The sequence below is a fragment of the Chaetodon auriga genome, chromosome 5 (genome assembly GCF_051107435.1).
Source record: "Chaetodon auriga isolate fChaAug3 chromosome 5, fChaAug3.hap1, whole genome shotgun sequence".
Lineage (NCBI taxonomy): Eukaryota > Metazoa > Chordata > Actinopteri > Chaetodontiformes > Chaetodontidae > Chaetodon > Chaetodon auriga.
In genome coordinates this window covers 23,985,510-24,003,095 of record NC_135078.1, presented here as the reverse complement: position 1 = coordinate 24,003,095, position 17,586 = coordinate 23,985,510, and the positions used below count along the sequence as shown (strand labels likewise).

General features: G+C 42.8%; 1 protein-coding gene across 1 annotated transcript; it reads right to left on the bottom strand.

Moving 5' to 3' along the window:
* Positions 1 to 1,247: 1,247 nt before the first annotated feature.
* Positions 1,248 to 17,312, bottom strand: lzts1 (leucine zipper, putative tumor suppressor 1). Its single transcript, XM_076730990.1, has 9 exons — positions 17,030 to 17,312; positions 7,132 to 7,478; positions 6,869 to 7,006; positions 4,919 to 5,081; positions 4,435 to 4,826; positions 4,136 to 4,309; positions 3,846 to 3,977; positions 2,412 to 2,606; positions 1,248 to 2,123 (listed from the first exon to the last, which is right to left on the bottom strand). Exons 2-9 carry the CDS (start codon positions 7,360 to 7,362, stop codon positions 1,575 to 1,577), a joined length of 1,974 nt encoding a protein of 657 aa, XP_076587105.1. The 5' UTR covers positions 7,363 to 7,478; positions 17,030 to 17,312; the 3' UTR covers positions 1,248 to 1,574.
* Positions 17,313 to 17,586: the final 274 nt, after the last annotated feature.

Below are 17,586 nucleotides of genomic sequence, written 5' to 3'. Positions count from 1 at the left end.
CATATATTTCTGCCTGATAGTCTATGTGAGCCCCTGAGTATTGAGTGGGTGGAGTAGTTAAACTTTTGCTTCACAAACTACTTTGCCCTTGTGGGAAGTGGAATAGCTCCAAAATAGTAGAGCCAAATGGCCGTGGCTGCTGTGAGGAAGGATTGTTTGTCTCCAAGTGGAGCAGTGCCAGCTAACTCTCACAAAGTTAGATGAACAATGTATGGAGAGAGATAGACATTACCGGGAAATCACCCTGTTTCCTTTGTTTTTCTCTTAAAATATTTGCTTTTATTGTATTCCGTCCAACCCCCTTTAATCCATCTCTCTCTCTAAACACACACAGAAGCACAAAGTGAATCCCAACATTTGCATTTGCCCTTGTATCTGTCAGATGTGCTCTCTAGCGCATACTGTGCTATATGCATATCTGTATCTGGACTCAACATGGCGTACTGATAGTGTAAGAAATGGTCTATTCTCAGTGTGGTTCAGGCATAAGGTTTGTTTCATGCACATGTCACAATGCAGTGACACTGTCCACTAATCCAGAGAGTTTGTAGATGCAGCCATAGAAAATTAGCTTAAACACAGTCAGTCTGGACTGCAGGTAACCAATTTCAGAAATTTGTGTTCATATGGAAAATAGTTTCTTGTATCAATGTCTGTTCAGTGGATTGATTGTTATTGTATGAGTGATATTAGATGTACAAATGTAGCTGCACTACCTTGCAAGATGAATTTATGATCTGAAATGTTCTTAGTAACACAAAGGCTGAATTTTACAACATCCAGAGAAGACACACAAGATATTATAAAATATATTAACCTCAGTTTTGTCTGTTTGCATATTGACATTTTCACGGTTGAATTTAAGGATGAAGCTCAAGATGACTTTAACTCATATTTTGAAGTGCAGAACACGAAACTGCTGTGTATATATAACAAATATTCACATCACAAGACCTGTGGTTCATTTTGAAATGACTCAGAAAATGGTTTCAAACTCTTTTCCATGCACAAACCGTTTAAGGATGACCAGTGTGGGAGAACACGGTAACGTGGACACACAAGGGAGAGTAAGTGAAGGTTTAGCAACCCGGACTCACAATAGATGATATATCACTGCCGTTGTCCATGCTGGAAGGGACAGATGTAAAGCCACCATCATATTTCTCATGTGTCACCAGGCATTAATCATGAAACAGATAAATCGGTTATTGTCTGGACTGTATTAATGAGCAACTAATAAACGGTGCTTAAAACTACAAAAGTGTGCATGATTTTAATGATGCATGATCCTGTTAGACAGCGTGGTAAAAAAATAAAACATTCTCATTTGAGCATTAAATAACTTAGTATTTTACTTTTAAAGTCCTAACAGTGTCATCACAAAAAACTATTTTATTTTATTTTTTGGGACCTGGACACAAAATAACACTAGTTTATGCACATTCTATTAAATAACCCTTGTAAAACACTAACTAGCAGTGAATGATCTCCAGGTGTTATAATATCATAAATATCTGTGGTGATAAAACAGTCAAGTGCCCAGTTCTCTGATACTGAATGTGTGAGTGTTCCCGTCAAATCTCTGTGGCGATAACGTCGTCATATGTTTGTAACCCTGAGCTGTAGTTGATGTCCATGCCGAGCTCTGTCCGGCTCTCCAGTTCAGCGGTCAGCTCCTTCAGGATCCTCTCCAGGTCCTGGTTCTTCTTGTGCATCTGCAGGTAGTTGATCTGGAGCTGCTTCTGGTACTTGATGACCCTGCCTTTCTCCTTGTTCCATGTTTGCCTCTCCTTCTCAAAGCTGTTGGCCAGCCTCTCTTGTGCGTCCTTCTCTTCCCTGAGCTGCTGCTTCAGTCTCTCCACTTCCCTCTGGAGTGACTCTGTGGGGGCATGTCCGCTGTTCTCCTCCCCTTGGCCCTGGGCGGGGGAGTCAGAGCCTTGGATTAGTCTGTCCAAGGCCTGAGTCTGGGCATGGGCCTCAAGGTGCAAACTGTGCTGCAGCCTCTGCTCTTTGGCCATGGCCAGATCCTGTTTCATCCCTTTAATGTCTGTCTCCAGTTTGCCCACTTTCTCCCTCAGCAAATCAGCCTCATTCTTCTTGCGCTGGAGTTCATTTTGGCACACCTGAATTAAAAACGTAAAATATTCAGACACAGGCAGCAGACTATTTTGATTGATTTAAGAGGTCTAATAATGTGAAGTGTCAAATAAAGGCACGTATTAAGCCTGTCATTATTTGTCTGCTAAAACATGGACGTTGAAAGCCGTCTGAAGGTCACAGTTGAGTGTAGGACACAATAGCAGGCATCCTTACTAACTAGAAGTGTTTTCATCTTCTAAGCACTGTGTGGGCATTTTATTCACACGTCCTTATTGTGGAATGAACTGCCATTGAATCATCAACAGACTAACCTCAACCTCTATGGTTCGGCAGTGGAGTTTGTCCTCATGCTCTTTATTCTGCTTCTCGAGCATCTCCATCTTTCCTGTGTTTTCCTTCAGCGACGCCCTCAGGCTGACAATCTCATTTAGCTTGTGGCTGACGTCCGCCTGGCAGTCTCTCAGTTGCTGCTTCAACAGTGAGATCTCCCCTGTCTTCTGGCACACCTACATTTGACAGAGACAATTATGAGGATGAACCAGTCAGAGTAAATATTGTGTGATATGTTCCACACACTGGCAGTTAAAGGCTTTTCAGTAATTCTTTTCATTTTGATATATTTCTCTCCGCCCACCATCATGTACATTTCTACAGCAATAAGTTTTGTGCATTGGATTATGAAAGCACACAGAAAATGGTTGAGCACTTGAAATTGCTTTGTGCACACAGTGTCATAAATGTATGAATACATTATATTCCTTCATATGAGACTATGATCAAAAAAACTTTCATTGTTTCATGTAATACCAAATGTAAGCTTTGATGAGTAAAACTAGTTTTTGGCCTCTTCTGGGCAGTATGACTGTCTGTAAACACAATATTGACATATTATCAGCCTATTAAGTTGTTGGCAAATGTGTTATTTGCCTGTTCACTTCCAGCAGACGCAGAGCAGCATTTTAAGCCCTGTTTCTGGCAAAAAATAAGTCAAATATTCACCCTTGTTTTTCCTCTGTTTTGTTCTCCACCAGCTCCTTAGGGAAATTTCTGGCTCTTTAGCTGCTGAATGCTTGCGAGCTACTCACTAACTTTTATTTTTGTCTGTGGTTTCGTGTTGGGCAGGTAGCATGTAGCATGTAGCTGGTAGATTATCAGAGCTTGTCTTCTGAAAACAGTTGGAAACGAATCTGATGAGAGACTGGTGATCCGGTGAGACTGGACCAAAACAGTAAAGTTGCAGGCTGCAAAACCAAAACAATTCACTGAAAGATGCTAAAAAAGCTCCCTAGAGTTGGTTCATCACTATGAGTGACGACTTTAACATTAGACACAGTCATTTAATTCATTGCTTACGCAACAAAAATGATTAGCTCACAATGCTAATAGCTGAGAAACTCTTAGGAACTAAGTTTGCAGCTCAGATACTTGTACAGGCGAAGGAAACTGATTGCAAAGCAAGATGTTTTTGACTCATGAGAAAGTATGTAATGCTCCTGATGTTAAAAGGCAACATTGTGAACTGCTGAGAAAACTGTGAAAGGAGAAGTTGCTGTCTCTGACTCCTTTATGATAGATTTCTGTTTCTTGTTAAATATGATGCAAAATGGTAGATTTTTCTTCCAGTGATGATGGAATAACTTTATGTTCCCACACTTCAGCAGCAGCCGCCAAGGTCGTACCAGATTGTGCTGTATGCTACAAGGTTTCAAACCCATCTGATATCACACATATGACTCATGACTCACCTCCCATTGAGTTTCCTCCAGTGTCGGAGCGAGCTGTGTGTTCTCGGTCTCAAAAGACCTCAGTCTGAGCTCAACAAGATCCTTCTGTTGGGTTAGCTTTGAGACATCCTCTTGAAGCCGCTCCTTCTCTGCCTGCACAAAAGTTGATTTCATATTTCACTCATTTATGCAAGAGTGGAAGGTGCTGAATTTCTGTGCATCTGCTAATGCATCTTAATTGATTCATTTGGAAGGGAGAAGGGCTGTTGGGATGATTATGAATCAGAAGTGAAAAGAGGACGGGCGCTGACCTGGAGCTGCCTGACCTGCAGCTGGAGTGCTTGCTGGGTTTTTGCAGCCATTTGGGACACTTGTCGTAGCTTTGTGGAGCATCGCTGCTTCAGCCCTTCCATCTCCTCAGCGCAGTACCTTTGTCTTTCATCAAACAGCTGACAGGTGTCTGCTTCCTTCTCCTCAAAACTGACCTATTGTAAGGTGAAGACATCTCAGTAAGAATTTGTCAGACGGGTGTACAGTCTAACTTCTGATGAAAAGCACTGATTCTGATTAAGAGCATGTGCTGTTTCTTGGTGATGTGACAGCTTGGTACCTGTAACTCCTGGAGTTCAGACTCTCTCTCCAGCAGCCTTTGTTCCAGACGTTCAATCAGTGACTCATCTGTAGTAATGGGGGACCGAATCCCACCTGAAGCTTCAGACAGAGGGCTTGGCTCATCTGCAGAAAGTGGGTAGCCAGCATCCCCATTTGCCTTAGATGCCAACCCCCCGCTGTTTAAACCAGCCCTGTAGCTACAGTCAAGGTTAGTGCTATTCCCGTTGACCCATGGAGGGAAATTGGGCTGCACTCCCTTGCTGAGGCTGTTTGCGGGAGCCGAGTTGCCATCATTGTGACTGACAGGGCCTGTAGAAGCACTTAGGCTGCCGCTGGTGCTGTGGGTGGGCAGGCTAGACATAGAGTTGCGTCCGGAGTCGGAGAGAGTCCCTAAAACGAAAAGAAACGACATTTTATTTTATTGTAATTTGCCATTCAACCTGAATAAGCTCATTTTAAGGCAGCGGTTTATAGAGAAAGACCTGAGAAAGTGTCTTGCTTGTGTCTATTGTTTGGACTCCTTGCTTTCTCCAGAGGACAAAGGATGTGGTCCAGGCTGTTGTGGCCTGTCTCCGTGGAGGACGTACTCCTGGGAATCACATGCTTGAATGCAGTGGAACGGACCAATGACTTCTCAGCAGAGGTCTAGAAGAGTGATATGACACACAGTCAGGGGTGCTCTTTCCTATTTTTGTTTTTATATTCAGTGGCTCATCTTAGCTGACAGCACGGCAAAAAGCAAGTCCTCCTCTACTGCTACAGAGAGTACAAAGAGCCAAGGATGGGTCGCACTCTGCGACTTGAAAATCATAATGAGTGGCTTTAACAGAGATAAATATTGTCACGTGCGAGAAGTCTGTACAAATGGAAGAGATAGATTTCGTCCAATCGTGTCTTTTCATATTGGAAATGGAGCCACTGAAGCGTGCAGGAACTTCAAGCTGCCAGTTTTAAAAGCTGCAAGGTAATAGTTGCGAGCAAAATCCACTTGACTGTCGTAGGAGAGAGGACTCATTTCATAGATGAACTTGTACTCCACGTGCCCCATCTCGGCTGTCCAAGAGCGTCACAAAGAGTACCGTACCTCCCCTCCTCTCTGTCCTCCTCTCTTCCCCTCTGCATCCCACATCTCTCCCCCATGTGCTGTCTCAGGGAAGATGAATAGCCCTTCTCTGTGATATTAATAATATGAGCTACTGCTGAAGTGTAAGAGGTAAAGCTTGTGAGCTCAGCATTCCTTCTCACTGATTTCATGACTGGGATGCCGTTCCTCATTTTTTCTTCTCTCTTTCCTATCCCTCAAACTCTCTTTGGCCCCCGATCTCTCCCTCTTTTCTCTCTTATTCTCTGCTCTGTCTCTTTTAACGCTGCTTCCTATTCCTCTCCCCTCTCCCCCTCGAGCCCCTGAGGAATAAAGACCTATTGAAGGAGACTCAGTTTGCCTACGTATTCTTGGCACAGAAATGACTCCTCTGAGGAGATCAAGGCATTCTTAGGTCATTAATCTGGGAGGGGGTGATTAATAAGCTGGGAAGGTTCAACATAGGTTATGAGGAATGGCTGCTACCAATTAAACTACCTGCTGTGCAGGTTTTATCCTCAACTTTGCTGTGAGGTTTTCAAAGTCTGTAGCTGTTATACAATATGACTTCTTAATAGTTGTAAGAATAACCATAGCAGTGGCTCCAGACAAGTAAAGCACAAAGCTACATTTTATGAGGTGATGAAAATGGACATAAAATCTCACTTGACATCTAAATCGAATGTTCTTAAAGAAACGATTTGACATTTTGTGAAATATTTTCATTTGCTTTCTTGCAGAGTTAGATGAGAGGATTGATACCGGTTCATGTTCGCACACTAAATATGATGCTACTGCACGTAGCTGATTATCTTAGCATAAAGACTAGACACACAGCTAAAAACCCAGTCTGGCTTTGTTCAACAGCAGTGCCTATCAACACCTCAAATCTCACTAGTAACGACTGTTTATCTTGATTGTATATTCTGTAAACAGTGTAGAAACAACAGTTTGCATTTTACAGGAGGTTACACTGTGTGCCAGACTGTTTCTGTACTGGGAGCAGATGCCTCCTGGAGGTTTCTGGTTTAGACATAGCCTGGCACAAAACCCTTCATAAATGGAAAATTATTGTTTTTAAATTTTGTTTTTTGAAAATAAATAAATAAATAAAATGATATATCACATATAAATTAGTCAGAATTTTGTTACCTTTGCGCAGAGCCAGGAAACTGTTTCCAGTCTTTAAGGGCAGATAAACCTCTGCAGGCTCCAGCTACATATTTATCATACAGATATAAGTTCGTCTTTAATATCCTCATCTAACTCTTCCCAAAAATGTTGAAATGTAATGTTGAATCATATTTTTTGGGTAAAGCACCTGAGAAGAAATAATGTGCATTTTGCTCACCCTCTCAGTCATGTTTCCAGACAGGAGCAGCAGTTTTGGCTGCAGTCGTCCATCTGATTCCCCGTCTCTTTTCTGTCCACCTGCGTGGTCTTCCATTGACCCTCCTCTGTGGTACACTGACCTCTGTTTATGGCTCACCTTGTATTGGACAGGTTAAACATGTTAGACTTTATATTTTCTAAATGCAGTACAACATACATGTAATATATTTCTTAGACACTGAAACCATGGTTCTGATGCCATCTGATGGCACAGGAGCTTACTTTGATGTAAAAAAAATCTTCACTTCTTCCTGACCGTGAGTGGGACAGGCCTTTAGAAGGATGAGTGCTGGACGAGGAGCCCTGAGTGAAGCCGCACTTCAGTAACCCGTCAAGGCTGCAACCTCCACTCTTTCTGTGATGGTTTATTCCCTTTTTTAGCCTATGGTCAGTCGCCTTGCAGTGTTTGCTGTTGAGGCTGTTGCCGCTGATGAGGCTGCTGACACTACCCATGGTCCTGCAGGCATAGGTGAGCGGAGGGTGGGGCTAAAGTCCAGGTGGCTAAGTTATACAGAAGTGGAAGAAAGACACAACTCATGACCCCCGAGAAGTACTGTCAGTGGCTTAATCTGCAAGACAAGAAAGGGATAATGCACGTTAAATGCAGGGAATGTGGTCGATCCGTAAGCAGAAGATTTTTTTGCATGAAATGACAAATGCATGTCATAGATTCCTTTGATGCTTATCAGTGTTTTACTGTTGTTTGGTTTTATTGTTTCCTGCTCAGTCCAGACATGCACTGTTGAAGCAGGTGTGTTAACATTTGCAAAACAAACAAAGTGAAAAAGTCTGTCTTGGCTCTCTGCCTGGCTTTGTGTGTCTAGATTTATGGCTCAGCCGTTGAATTTGACAAATAACCCTTTGGGTGCCCTTCCTCTAAACTAACTGGCAATTAGGCTACTTACTGCCTGCTCAACACTTGGCTGATTCTGCCACCTAAATAACGCAATGCAACAATTTTGTATTTGCGGTTGTACTTGAACGTAGACTAGACAGATCACACAGTAATGCTATTGGTTGGAAGTATGAAATAAATATTGGATTAAGCACACAGAACATGGATTTGTGCTTTTAACATTCTCAGTCATAATACAAGGACATTTGTTCACAGAGGTACCAGGGATGCTCTCTATTCTCTGTCCCCACCTCCCTTTTAAAGACAACCAGTCCCCAGATGTTGCTAGTCATGATCTCTAACCCACAGGGGAAAAGTCCCCTCAGTTGTGACTTAGTAGCAAAGGGCTCTATACCGGCTGATCTGGCCTGTGAGCGCCCCTGACCACCTGGTCCTCATCCTTTAAGCATTTTATAATGGCCACACCAACAAAACGTGGGACTAATGGCCTGCCGTAAGTCACTTTTTAGTCTACATTGCATTTGGCTTGAGGCTAATGCATAATTATTGGTTGCACGGTCGTGTTTGTAAGAATACGCATAGCTGTCACTGTCATTTCCCTGAGGGGTTTGATGGGCATGCTTGAAGAGGAAAATGCTGAATGAAGGAGGGAGTGCTGATCAAGCCTGTCACTTTTCATCGTCCACAAAACAATGATAAGCTAGATGAGACATGTAGAAAATAGATGTTTCATGATGAGGAGAATAATAGGAGCACTGGAGACAGACAGTAAGTGAGACAGAGTAACATGCATGCAGAGGGAAGAGGCAAAGTTTCAGTGGTTGCTACTGCAGAATGAAAAACCGACAGTTATAGTCTGTTTAAAGTGAGTACAGGAGAGGAAAGATAAAGCAGGACTGCGAGAAACCTTCTAATCATGACAGAATAACAGTCAGCTGGAGGTCTTCCAGCACAGCTTCAGTTTCGATTTTCTGTTTCATTCAGGATGAAATTCAAAATATATTCTTTATATTAAACAGCCACTGAAAATCTTGAGTAATGGTACATGAAGTTAAATTTGTACCTGCAAGAGTACAAAGCAAAGCCACTGATGTAAACAGTCTCTGACATGACTGTGACTGCCTCTGTTCTGCTGTGCCTGGATGGCTGCCGCTAAATCTCAGCGCCAGCCTTCACTATCACTCTCAGATATTAGCATCCACCACTGACACGGGACTGAAGTAATGAAACAATAGATTTTACTTACTGCCAGGTTAAACTAAGCATCCATCTCTAGCAAGGCCCCTGCAGAGTCATCTATCCAGTCCTGGAGAAACTGAACAGGCAGACATGTGTGTATGCCCTTGAATGAACCAGCAGCAAATGCAAGCCTCACATTATCACCACGGCCAGGAGGGTCTGCTAACTGTTCCATGGAGGGGGTGGGTCTTGTGCTTTTCTAGTCGGCCCGTACCCAGCTTTGCATTATAACCGACATGTAAATTCAGCTGTGTGTGTGTGTGTGTGTGTGTGTGTGTGTGTGTGTGTGTGTGTGTGTGTGTGTGTGTGTGTGTGTGTGTGTTTCAGGACCTCTCCCTCTCCCCCCTCAGGGGAACCAGTGTACAACATGTGCTCCCATAGAACTGGCGTGTGCCGCTCAAGTGATTAACTCCCAGCCTTCACAAAAGATCTTTTACACCCCCTGTGTGCCCCCCTCCTCTCCCCACTATCACCCACAGACACTCTGTGCATTGATTCACTGTGTAATAACCATTCACCCCCTCCCTTCTGCCATCAGTCCCTCCCTCATCCATCCGTCCCACTCGGTGCCCTGCACCCACCCTGAACAAACAACACTCCATCTGAAGGAGAAAAAAAGGCGCTTGGCCTCTCTCTTTTCGCTCTTTGTCTGTTGAAGTGTGCCGCTCTTTGTGTGGACTCTTATGTGCCGGTTGATGTATTCTCCCCAAACAGCCCAGGACCATATTTGAGTGTTAAATAAATGACTAGTCCTCACAATGAGAGTGCTGGAGAGCTTCAGTTTTATAGTGATTTACCACCATCCTGCCTTTATGCTGTTTGTTCAGACGTACATGCACAGGCTCACTCTCTCACACACACCTTTACACATGCACACAAACAACACACACTTTCACACAGTCTCATTGCTGGAGTGTGAGTCTGTCTAAGGCAGTGGAGTGTTCAGCATCCCACAGAGTACACATTGTTGACAAAACACCTTTTGGATGAAATACAATCACACATCATGACAGGAAAATATACAAGGTACTGTGTTCCAAATGAACAAACAACAGCAGAAAAGATATGGCCCCAAAGCTCTGCAGCTGACAAAACAAACGTAAATCTTACACCCCATTTTTGTCACAAGTAAAGGTATACGTTCTCTTAATGTGAAGAAAACAGACAGCTTTACCGTGTGTTCACAGGTAGAACGCAGCTGATTCATTAATATCATCACACAAAAAATCGATGGAGACATCGGTTTGTTAAAATTGAACCAATAACAAACCGTGGGAAGCATGACCCTATACTTCGCTCTTTCAACATGTGCAGGCAGAGTTGCACCACAGTTTACGCCATATTACATCATTCTGTCTGAAACTTCTTACCATTAAATCTTTTCACCCCCTAATGAAATAACATACAGTATCTCTGTAGATCTGCCATAATCTTTTTCAGCAGCACTGCTCGCTCATCCTTTCAGCCTGCTACCATTGTTCCTCGATCAGCCCCAGTCAGCCCCCTAAAGCCTATTTGTCTGGACAATGATCCCTCCATTTCACTTTTATGTTCCCACTCACTTGCCAGAGAGAATTGGTCCATTTCACTTCTATTTGACGCAAATATTGAAGAGAATTCAAAATCTTTTTATCGCTCAATCATCATTGCTATTTTAATCATTGCATTTTAATAAGTGGCTTTAGAGTGGACAGTGTGATTTAAGACCTTTGGTGAGATGGGACTGGGGGGGGGGGGCATGCGTATATCTAATCTTGCATCTGATTGGCTGCATGTTTTCCTGTGTCTGCACAAAAACGTGTGTGCACTTGTGTATCTGTGTGCAGGCAGGGGGTGGTGTGTGTGTGTGTGTGTGTGTGTGTGTGTGTGTGTGTGTTCGTGCAGGGTGTCACCCTAGCTTTCGAGCCCCAGCTGACCTGCCTGCCTGCCTGACAAAGCCCTGTCCTGCACAATACACCCCCTCCACTCACGAGCAGAGACACACTCACACATAGACACACACACGCCCAGAGCATGGCCAATCCATTACCACAGCCGGAGGAAGGCAGCAGCGTGCTATAAAGGTCCAGGATTTATACCTGTGTCACAATGACCATGAAACTCTCCTCTGTTCTCACTGTACCTCTACACTGCCACGGTGCCAGATGGCATCACTTTAATTCTCACTGTCTTTATGGTAATTTCTAACAGATGCACGTGTAATCTATCTAGTTCAGTGTGTCTGTTTTTTTAGGTCAGTCTCAGACAGCTTATTGTTCTTTGTTTACGTGTGCCGTCTTCAGCGCACACAGACTTTTGTACACAGCGACTCTTTATTTGAAAGCCCAACCTGCTGAAACACTTTCCATCTGTAACATACTGTTAAACTTTTTGAGAAGGATCATTCTGGAGTGTTTCCAAAAAAGTTGGGACTCTGTAAATGTAAATAAAAACAGCAGGAAATCATTTTTACATTAACTGTTTGCCAACAATGGTTTCGTGTTCATGTATTAATCTCCTTTATCCAATCATGTGTTCACAAAGTGGTGAACCTCGCTCCATCCTCGCTTGTGAATGGCTGAGCCTTTCCAGGACGCCCCTTTCATACCCAATCATGATACTATCACCTGTTATCAATCAACCTGTTTACCTGTGGAATGATCCAAACAGGTGTTTTTGGAGCATTGCACAACTTTCCCGTCTGTGGCTGCTCCTGTCCCAACGTGTTTGAAAGGCGTTGCTGGCATCAAATTCAGAATAAGCAGATATTTACAAAAATCAATTAAATTACTGAGGTAAAAAATTTAATATATCGTCTTTGTGCTGTTTTCATTTGAGTGTATGCAAAGAGGATTAGCGAATGATCACACTGGGGAGTTGTGGCTGTGAAGTTTTTGTAATTTAAAGTTGACTTACTGCCATTTAAACATAACGTTGGAGGACTTGTGAGGGAAGCCTGCCAATGGTTAAAACTGCAGCAGCAGGCGTAGAGGTATCCAGACATTTAGTTCCTGATATGGCTGAAGCTCCAAAAACACTTCCCATGATGCACCTCAACAGCATCTTTCTTTAAGCCGTCCATTTCCACGTCTGTTAAAATCCATACTTGCGGGATATTTGTTAAAAATCCAGGTAAGCACCTCTTTATTAGTCATCATAGAGCACTTACAGTACCTTTTTCTGCAGCACCATTTTCTACAGCTAGAATTTTCTCTAAATAACCTCTTAATTACTGTTTATTGATGTAAGAAAGTTGTTGTACATGAATTATGATCTTGATAACCTTACCCTAACCCCCACAAGAAGGCATTAATAAGTGCTTTATGATCACTAATAAAGAGCCAATATGCTACTAATATGCTGGCTAATAAGCAAGAAGTTATTAGTGAATATGTGTACCTAAAGTCTTATTAAAATTCAAAGTCTCAAAGTCCAAGTTAACCCTCACTAGGACACCATTTTTTGTTTTCTGACTTAAGCATGCGCCCTCCAGAGCCACAGAACGCACCACAGAGTATTCCCTACAATGAAAGAACTGATGTGTAAAATCAGTAGAGTTCCCCTCTGACATGACTCCAAAAAATGCCTTATTTTTAGTTGTATTTATTTATTTAAAATTTGAAATGTCATATTTTACAGGCAGTCAGTACTTTTGACTGATGTCAGTGCAGCAGCTTGTTGATTAAAAAAGATGTTTGTTTTGCAAAGGTTGCCGGTGTGGTGTGTTCAGAGCTGTTTGGGATGTCTGACATCAAAGACTTACGCTCAGAGTTGACTACTGAACACGCAAAAAACTACCGAACTGATGTTGTCTTTTCCACAACATCCATTTTGGCTCATCGTGTGCCAACATAAGCTATATGAGACTGTAAATTCACTGGCAGATCTTGTTAGAAAATCAATTCATTGCTGGTTTTAGTCTCTCCAGAGACTAGTTTATATTAAGAAGATTAAACTTTAACAGGCAGTAGTGAGTCCAAATATTGTCCTATTTCCATGATATAAATGCTGTTTCTGAAAATTGCTAGGAATTAAACCAAACAGAGTGGTGACTTAATTTCAGATGGTTAAATATTCTGGATTGTACCTTTAATCCTGGAGGAGACATCAGTCTAAATCAATCCTTATTATGCTGTTCGATCCTCCAAATGTACGCTGAACATATTGCTCCCAGTGTGATGTAACTCGTTAGATAACTGGAATCGATCCGTGCTTCTCGCAAAGTAACTGATGATTCACATGTAATGAAGCCGACATTTTCCCATTATCCCAGGACTGACATGCTGAAAATTAAACTCACAAATTAAAGCAAGGAGGAGAAGACACTGCTCATATATGACAGCACATAGTATATTTCCAGAGAATGATAGGCTGAATTATTGAGAAGTAATGCTCTGTCTCTTTCTCTAGCATCCTCTGTGGCCTGTCAAGGACCCAGTCTCACGCACACACACACACACACACACACACACACACACACACACACACACACACACACACACACACACACACACGCTTTCCCATCTTGTGTCTCACTCAGTTGTGGGGATGAGTAATGTGGCCTACAGCCGAACATCAGCTGGGAATGAAGTGTGGGGTACAGACAGCCATCTATCTTCCACTTTCACTGCTAACACATCTATCTACTGACCAAGCCTACACACACACACACACACACACACACACACACACACACACACACCCACGCCCAAGCATACACACACAATGGCATCCAATAGTAGCTAATTGGGTAATCCTTTTAGTGCATTGTAAAGGAGATTGAGCATGAATAGGGCTTCAATGCTGAGGAGCAGAATACCAGACACTCATTATCGCCCCAGAGTAAGTAGATGGAATACCAGGCACGGAGAGGGAGAGACACAGAGACAGTGGCAGAGAGAGAAAGAGACAGACATGGAAAGACAGGGAATGTGTTGGAGAGACTTATATTCTGTGGCGCTGACATTGCATTATACATTGAGGACTGCTGTATTGTCCAGCAGTCAATGTCTCCTCTGTGGATGCAGGGTGGCTTAAGAACCGCATGTTCATCTGAATCATGTAAGCAAAACATTTGTTACGCCTTCACTTGATCTCAGTGTCTTCTATTGGCAGCCATGTGGCCGCATCTTTGACCAGCAGCCAGCTTTTAGTGAAGGACCCCTGTTGAAATTAGATTGCATGCAGATGCTATTATGTGCATCCAAATGAGACATTAGGTCAACCAAACAATCAACCTCCTTGGGTTTTAATAGATAAGGAGGTTGTCTGCACATCTCACTGAGTTTGTATGGCTGGCCAACTAATGCTCCGGTAATACAGGCATTTGCATAACCTTGGCAGCTGGAGTATGGAGGGAAATGTATTTTTAATGGAGCCTAAATGGGAGCCTTTAGTGCTGCGACGAGGATGGGAATTGATGCTCATGAATTTAAGGAGTCTTAAAATTAAATATCTGAAATTTCCTTTTATATTTCTTTATTGAGCAGCATCCATCCATACAAGATTGATTATTGCCTCGCAATATGTCTCTGCACTTTTCTGTAATGCTTCAAACTTATGCAGTGCCTTGGAATCTGTCCAAAAATGGTTTTAAAGAGCTCTACGTGTCTTCAGTTAGATACAACAGATCACCGGCCAGCTCCATACTCATGAAATATTTATATCTAAGGCTTTTATCCCACTCTATAAACAGCAAGGGGAAAATGTATTGTAACAAGTGAAGTATTTTTAGACATTTTGAATTATCACGCGTCCATTAACCACGAATATTTACCTTTTCCATTACCCCTCACTTGTTTTGAACAGGCATTGTCATTTATGCATGATACGACAGGCTCATGAATGTGAAACTTCAGCTTGATGGACTGTCATCAAAGCTTTGTTGTGGTGTCAGATTATTGTTTGTGCAATGCTGCAATTGAGCGAGGAAGGCACACTGTGTGCCAAAATGTAGAAGCTGTATTGGTAGAACATTATATTTGGTATTACTGGTGTCAGATCAGTTTTGAGATACATCAGTGATATTACAGTGTTAGATCTTAAAATTGTGTTCCAGATACAACATAGAAATAAACCTTTTTAACTTAGAAGTAACAATGAAGGAAGTTTTACATAAAATCACCTAACAGTAGTATTTCACACACAGTCACACACAGTCACCACTTCTTAAAAGTCTGTCTTATATATATATTTTAGTTTGATACGGTATCACAGTGGAATGACATGCATAGGTAGGTGGAAAAGAATGAGGCCTTTCCTGGCACTGGGGCCCATTGACCCTGCAAGCTGAAGACTCAGTGATAAGGTTGTCATTCTGGAGCATAACCATCCTCCCATCCTCCTAATCTGCTGTGGCTGCGTGTGTGTCTGTGTGTGTGTGTGCGTGTGCGTGGATGGTGTAATGTGGGAGTAAGAGAAGACACAATGAGCTCACTTTCAGGGGTCTATACTGTATCATTCTGAAAGCAGCTGGGAAAATGTGCTGCGGGCGGTACCTGAGCTCAGCTCCCAAATAAAAGCCCCCTGACCTTGTAATGCTAAGTTGTTCATTGTAGGGGAACTCTGCATGGTTCTTTCAACAGTTTGAGGTGTCATAACGAACAAAATCACGGCTGAGACTCACCTGCTGTGCACAGTTTCTCACCTGATTCATATAGCATCATAATATAATTACATTTTAAAGAGGTTTTTCATGAAACATTACTGAAAAGTTGAGAGCCGTGAGATGAGACTCACGATGATGTTGGGATGCTGCACTTCTCTGAGACAGAGCCTTCACTCATGAAAGAATACTGCATTTGGGTATCTGGGACAGTTATTTTAAGACGCGTCTTCTTTAGCAGGTCATGACAGCTCCAACGGTTTGTCACACGCTACAGATATGGAACTGAGCCGCATTAATTCCCACGAAAAAAATGCAAAATAGAAAAGATATAAAGTGACCTGTGAAGTCAAGATATTTCCATCAACAAACGGAATTTACATAAGAAAAACAAATAGCTCAGATATTCTCTGCTGTGCAAAGACGAGAGACCTGTCTTCGCTATACTTTCATCCTCCACACGCTCTCCCTGTGATTCGGTGTCTTTGTTTCTCTCTGTGCAATAAGTTGCAGTACAGAGCAGACCTGAACATGTCTGATCAGGTGCCCTATACTTACCCATTCACCTTGTCACCTGCACAATGCACAATAATTCATGATCTCTGCAGGTCCCAACACATACATTACCGCACACAGGTGTGATGGTGTTGAAATGGGGGGGGGTTGTGTAACGAGGTTGTGTATTCCCCACACACATCTCTTCCACGTGCTGTTATTAATTATACGGCAAAATCAGAAGAATATTGAAGAACAGTTGGGCCAAATTCTTTAGAGAATCATAGGGTGGGACAGACATAAATGAACACACTTAATTCATGCTTAAAACACCTATAACAACCAGCTCTGTGTCCAACGCCATTTATTTCCCCTGAATTGCTGTGTATAGTGTAACATTTGAATAAAGCCCTGTTATTTCACCAGTTTAAAAACAATGGTTTGTTCAGCAGTGGCTGTGCCGAAAGCAAAGAGCATGATTGGCATTTTCTGCAAAGAAAAAAAAAAAAAAAGTTGAAAGCAGACTTTTCAGTCAGAGCTGGCATGTCCTCAAAGATGAGATGCTTTTACTTTGAAATTCAGCTTGCATATTAAAAGTAGCAAAAGACTTGGACTGCTTCCATGTGAGAAACTTTGCTTCAGTCAGAATGTTTAACTATGTAAACAACAGACATAATTCAGTGCGGCGCTAAGATGAACCTAGTTTACATTTTGGTGCTTACTTAGTACAAACAGCTAAAAATCTGAACCCAAGCCACATCAAGAGAGCTCCGCTTAGCAAATCACACATACTGAAATCTGTGGGATCTGCTCGTGCCACCCAGGCTCACTCTTGTTTGAAGTTGCAAGGCTGTGAGCCCTGACTGGGTCTGCACCATCATTTGTCCCCTGTCACATCCAGTCAAACAGCCATAACCTTCCTTTAAGTCTGGCTGGAGGTGACTTACCTCCATCATAGTCTGCCTGCCCCCAGTCACTGCCGCTGCTGCTCTGTTTCCCAAAGCTGTGTGGATCACTGTGGACAGACCACTTCCAGCCGGATACTAGCTGGCACTGCTGGTGTGGAGATCTCTCTCTGGGTCCCCCTCTCACCCCTCTTCAACACCTGGTACGGTGCAATCAGTCCGTCCCATCTCTCATACACTGAACACTGTCACATTCCTCCATAAACACGCTCTTTTTCTTTCTCCCCTCCCTCTCTTTACACTGTATCCTTGTTGCCTCCCTTCTGAACTCCCTCCCACTCTCTCCTTCACTCTGAACATCCAACACTCCCTCCCACCCGCCCTCCCTCCGCTGCTTGCCTCGTCCACCTCTCACACACATTTCCCTTTAGTTGTGCACTGTTTCTTTAGTGTTTTCACCCTTTCATCCCTTGTTCCCTTCATCCATCTCTCTCTACCTGCCTTCTCACTCTCTTTTTTCTCTTTTCCTGGCATTATGCCCTGCGGCTCTGCTATTCATTTTAAGTCACTTCACTGCCTCGGTGTGCCTACATACAGCA

Bases quoted from the DNA above. Each gene is read 5' to 3' on its own strand.
- lzts1 (XM_076730990.1), bottom strand. From the start codon at position 7,362: ATGGGTAGTGTCAGCAGCCTCATCAGCGGCAACAGCCTCAACAGCAAA. The intron at 4,827-4,918 runs GTCTTTCTCTAT...TTTTCGTTTTAG, and splicing joins CAAGCAAGACACTTTCTCAG to GGACTCTCTCCGACTCCGGA. The intron at 4,310-4,434 runs GTACCAAGCTGT...ACCTTACAATAG, and splicing joins CTGAACTCCAGGAGTTACAG to GTCAGTTTTGAGGAGAAGGA.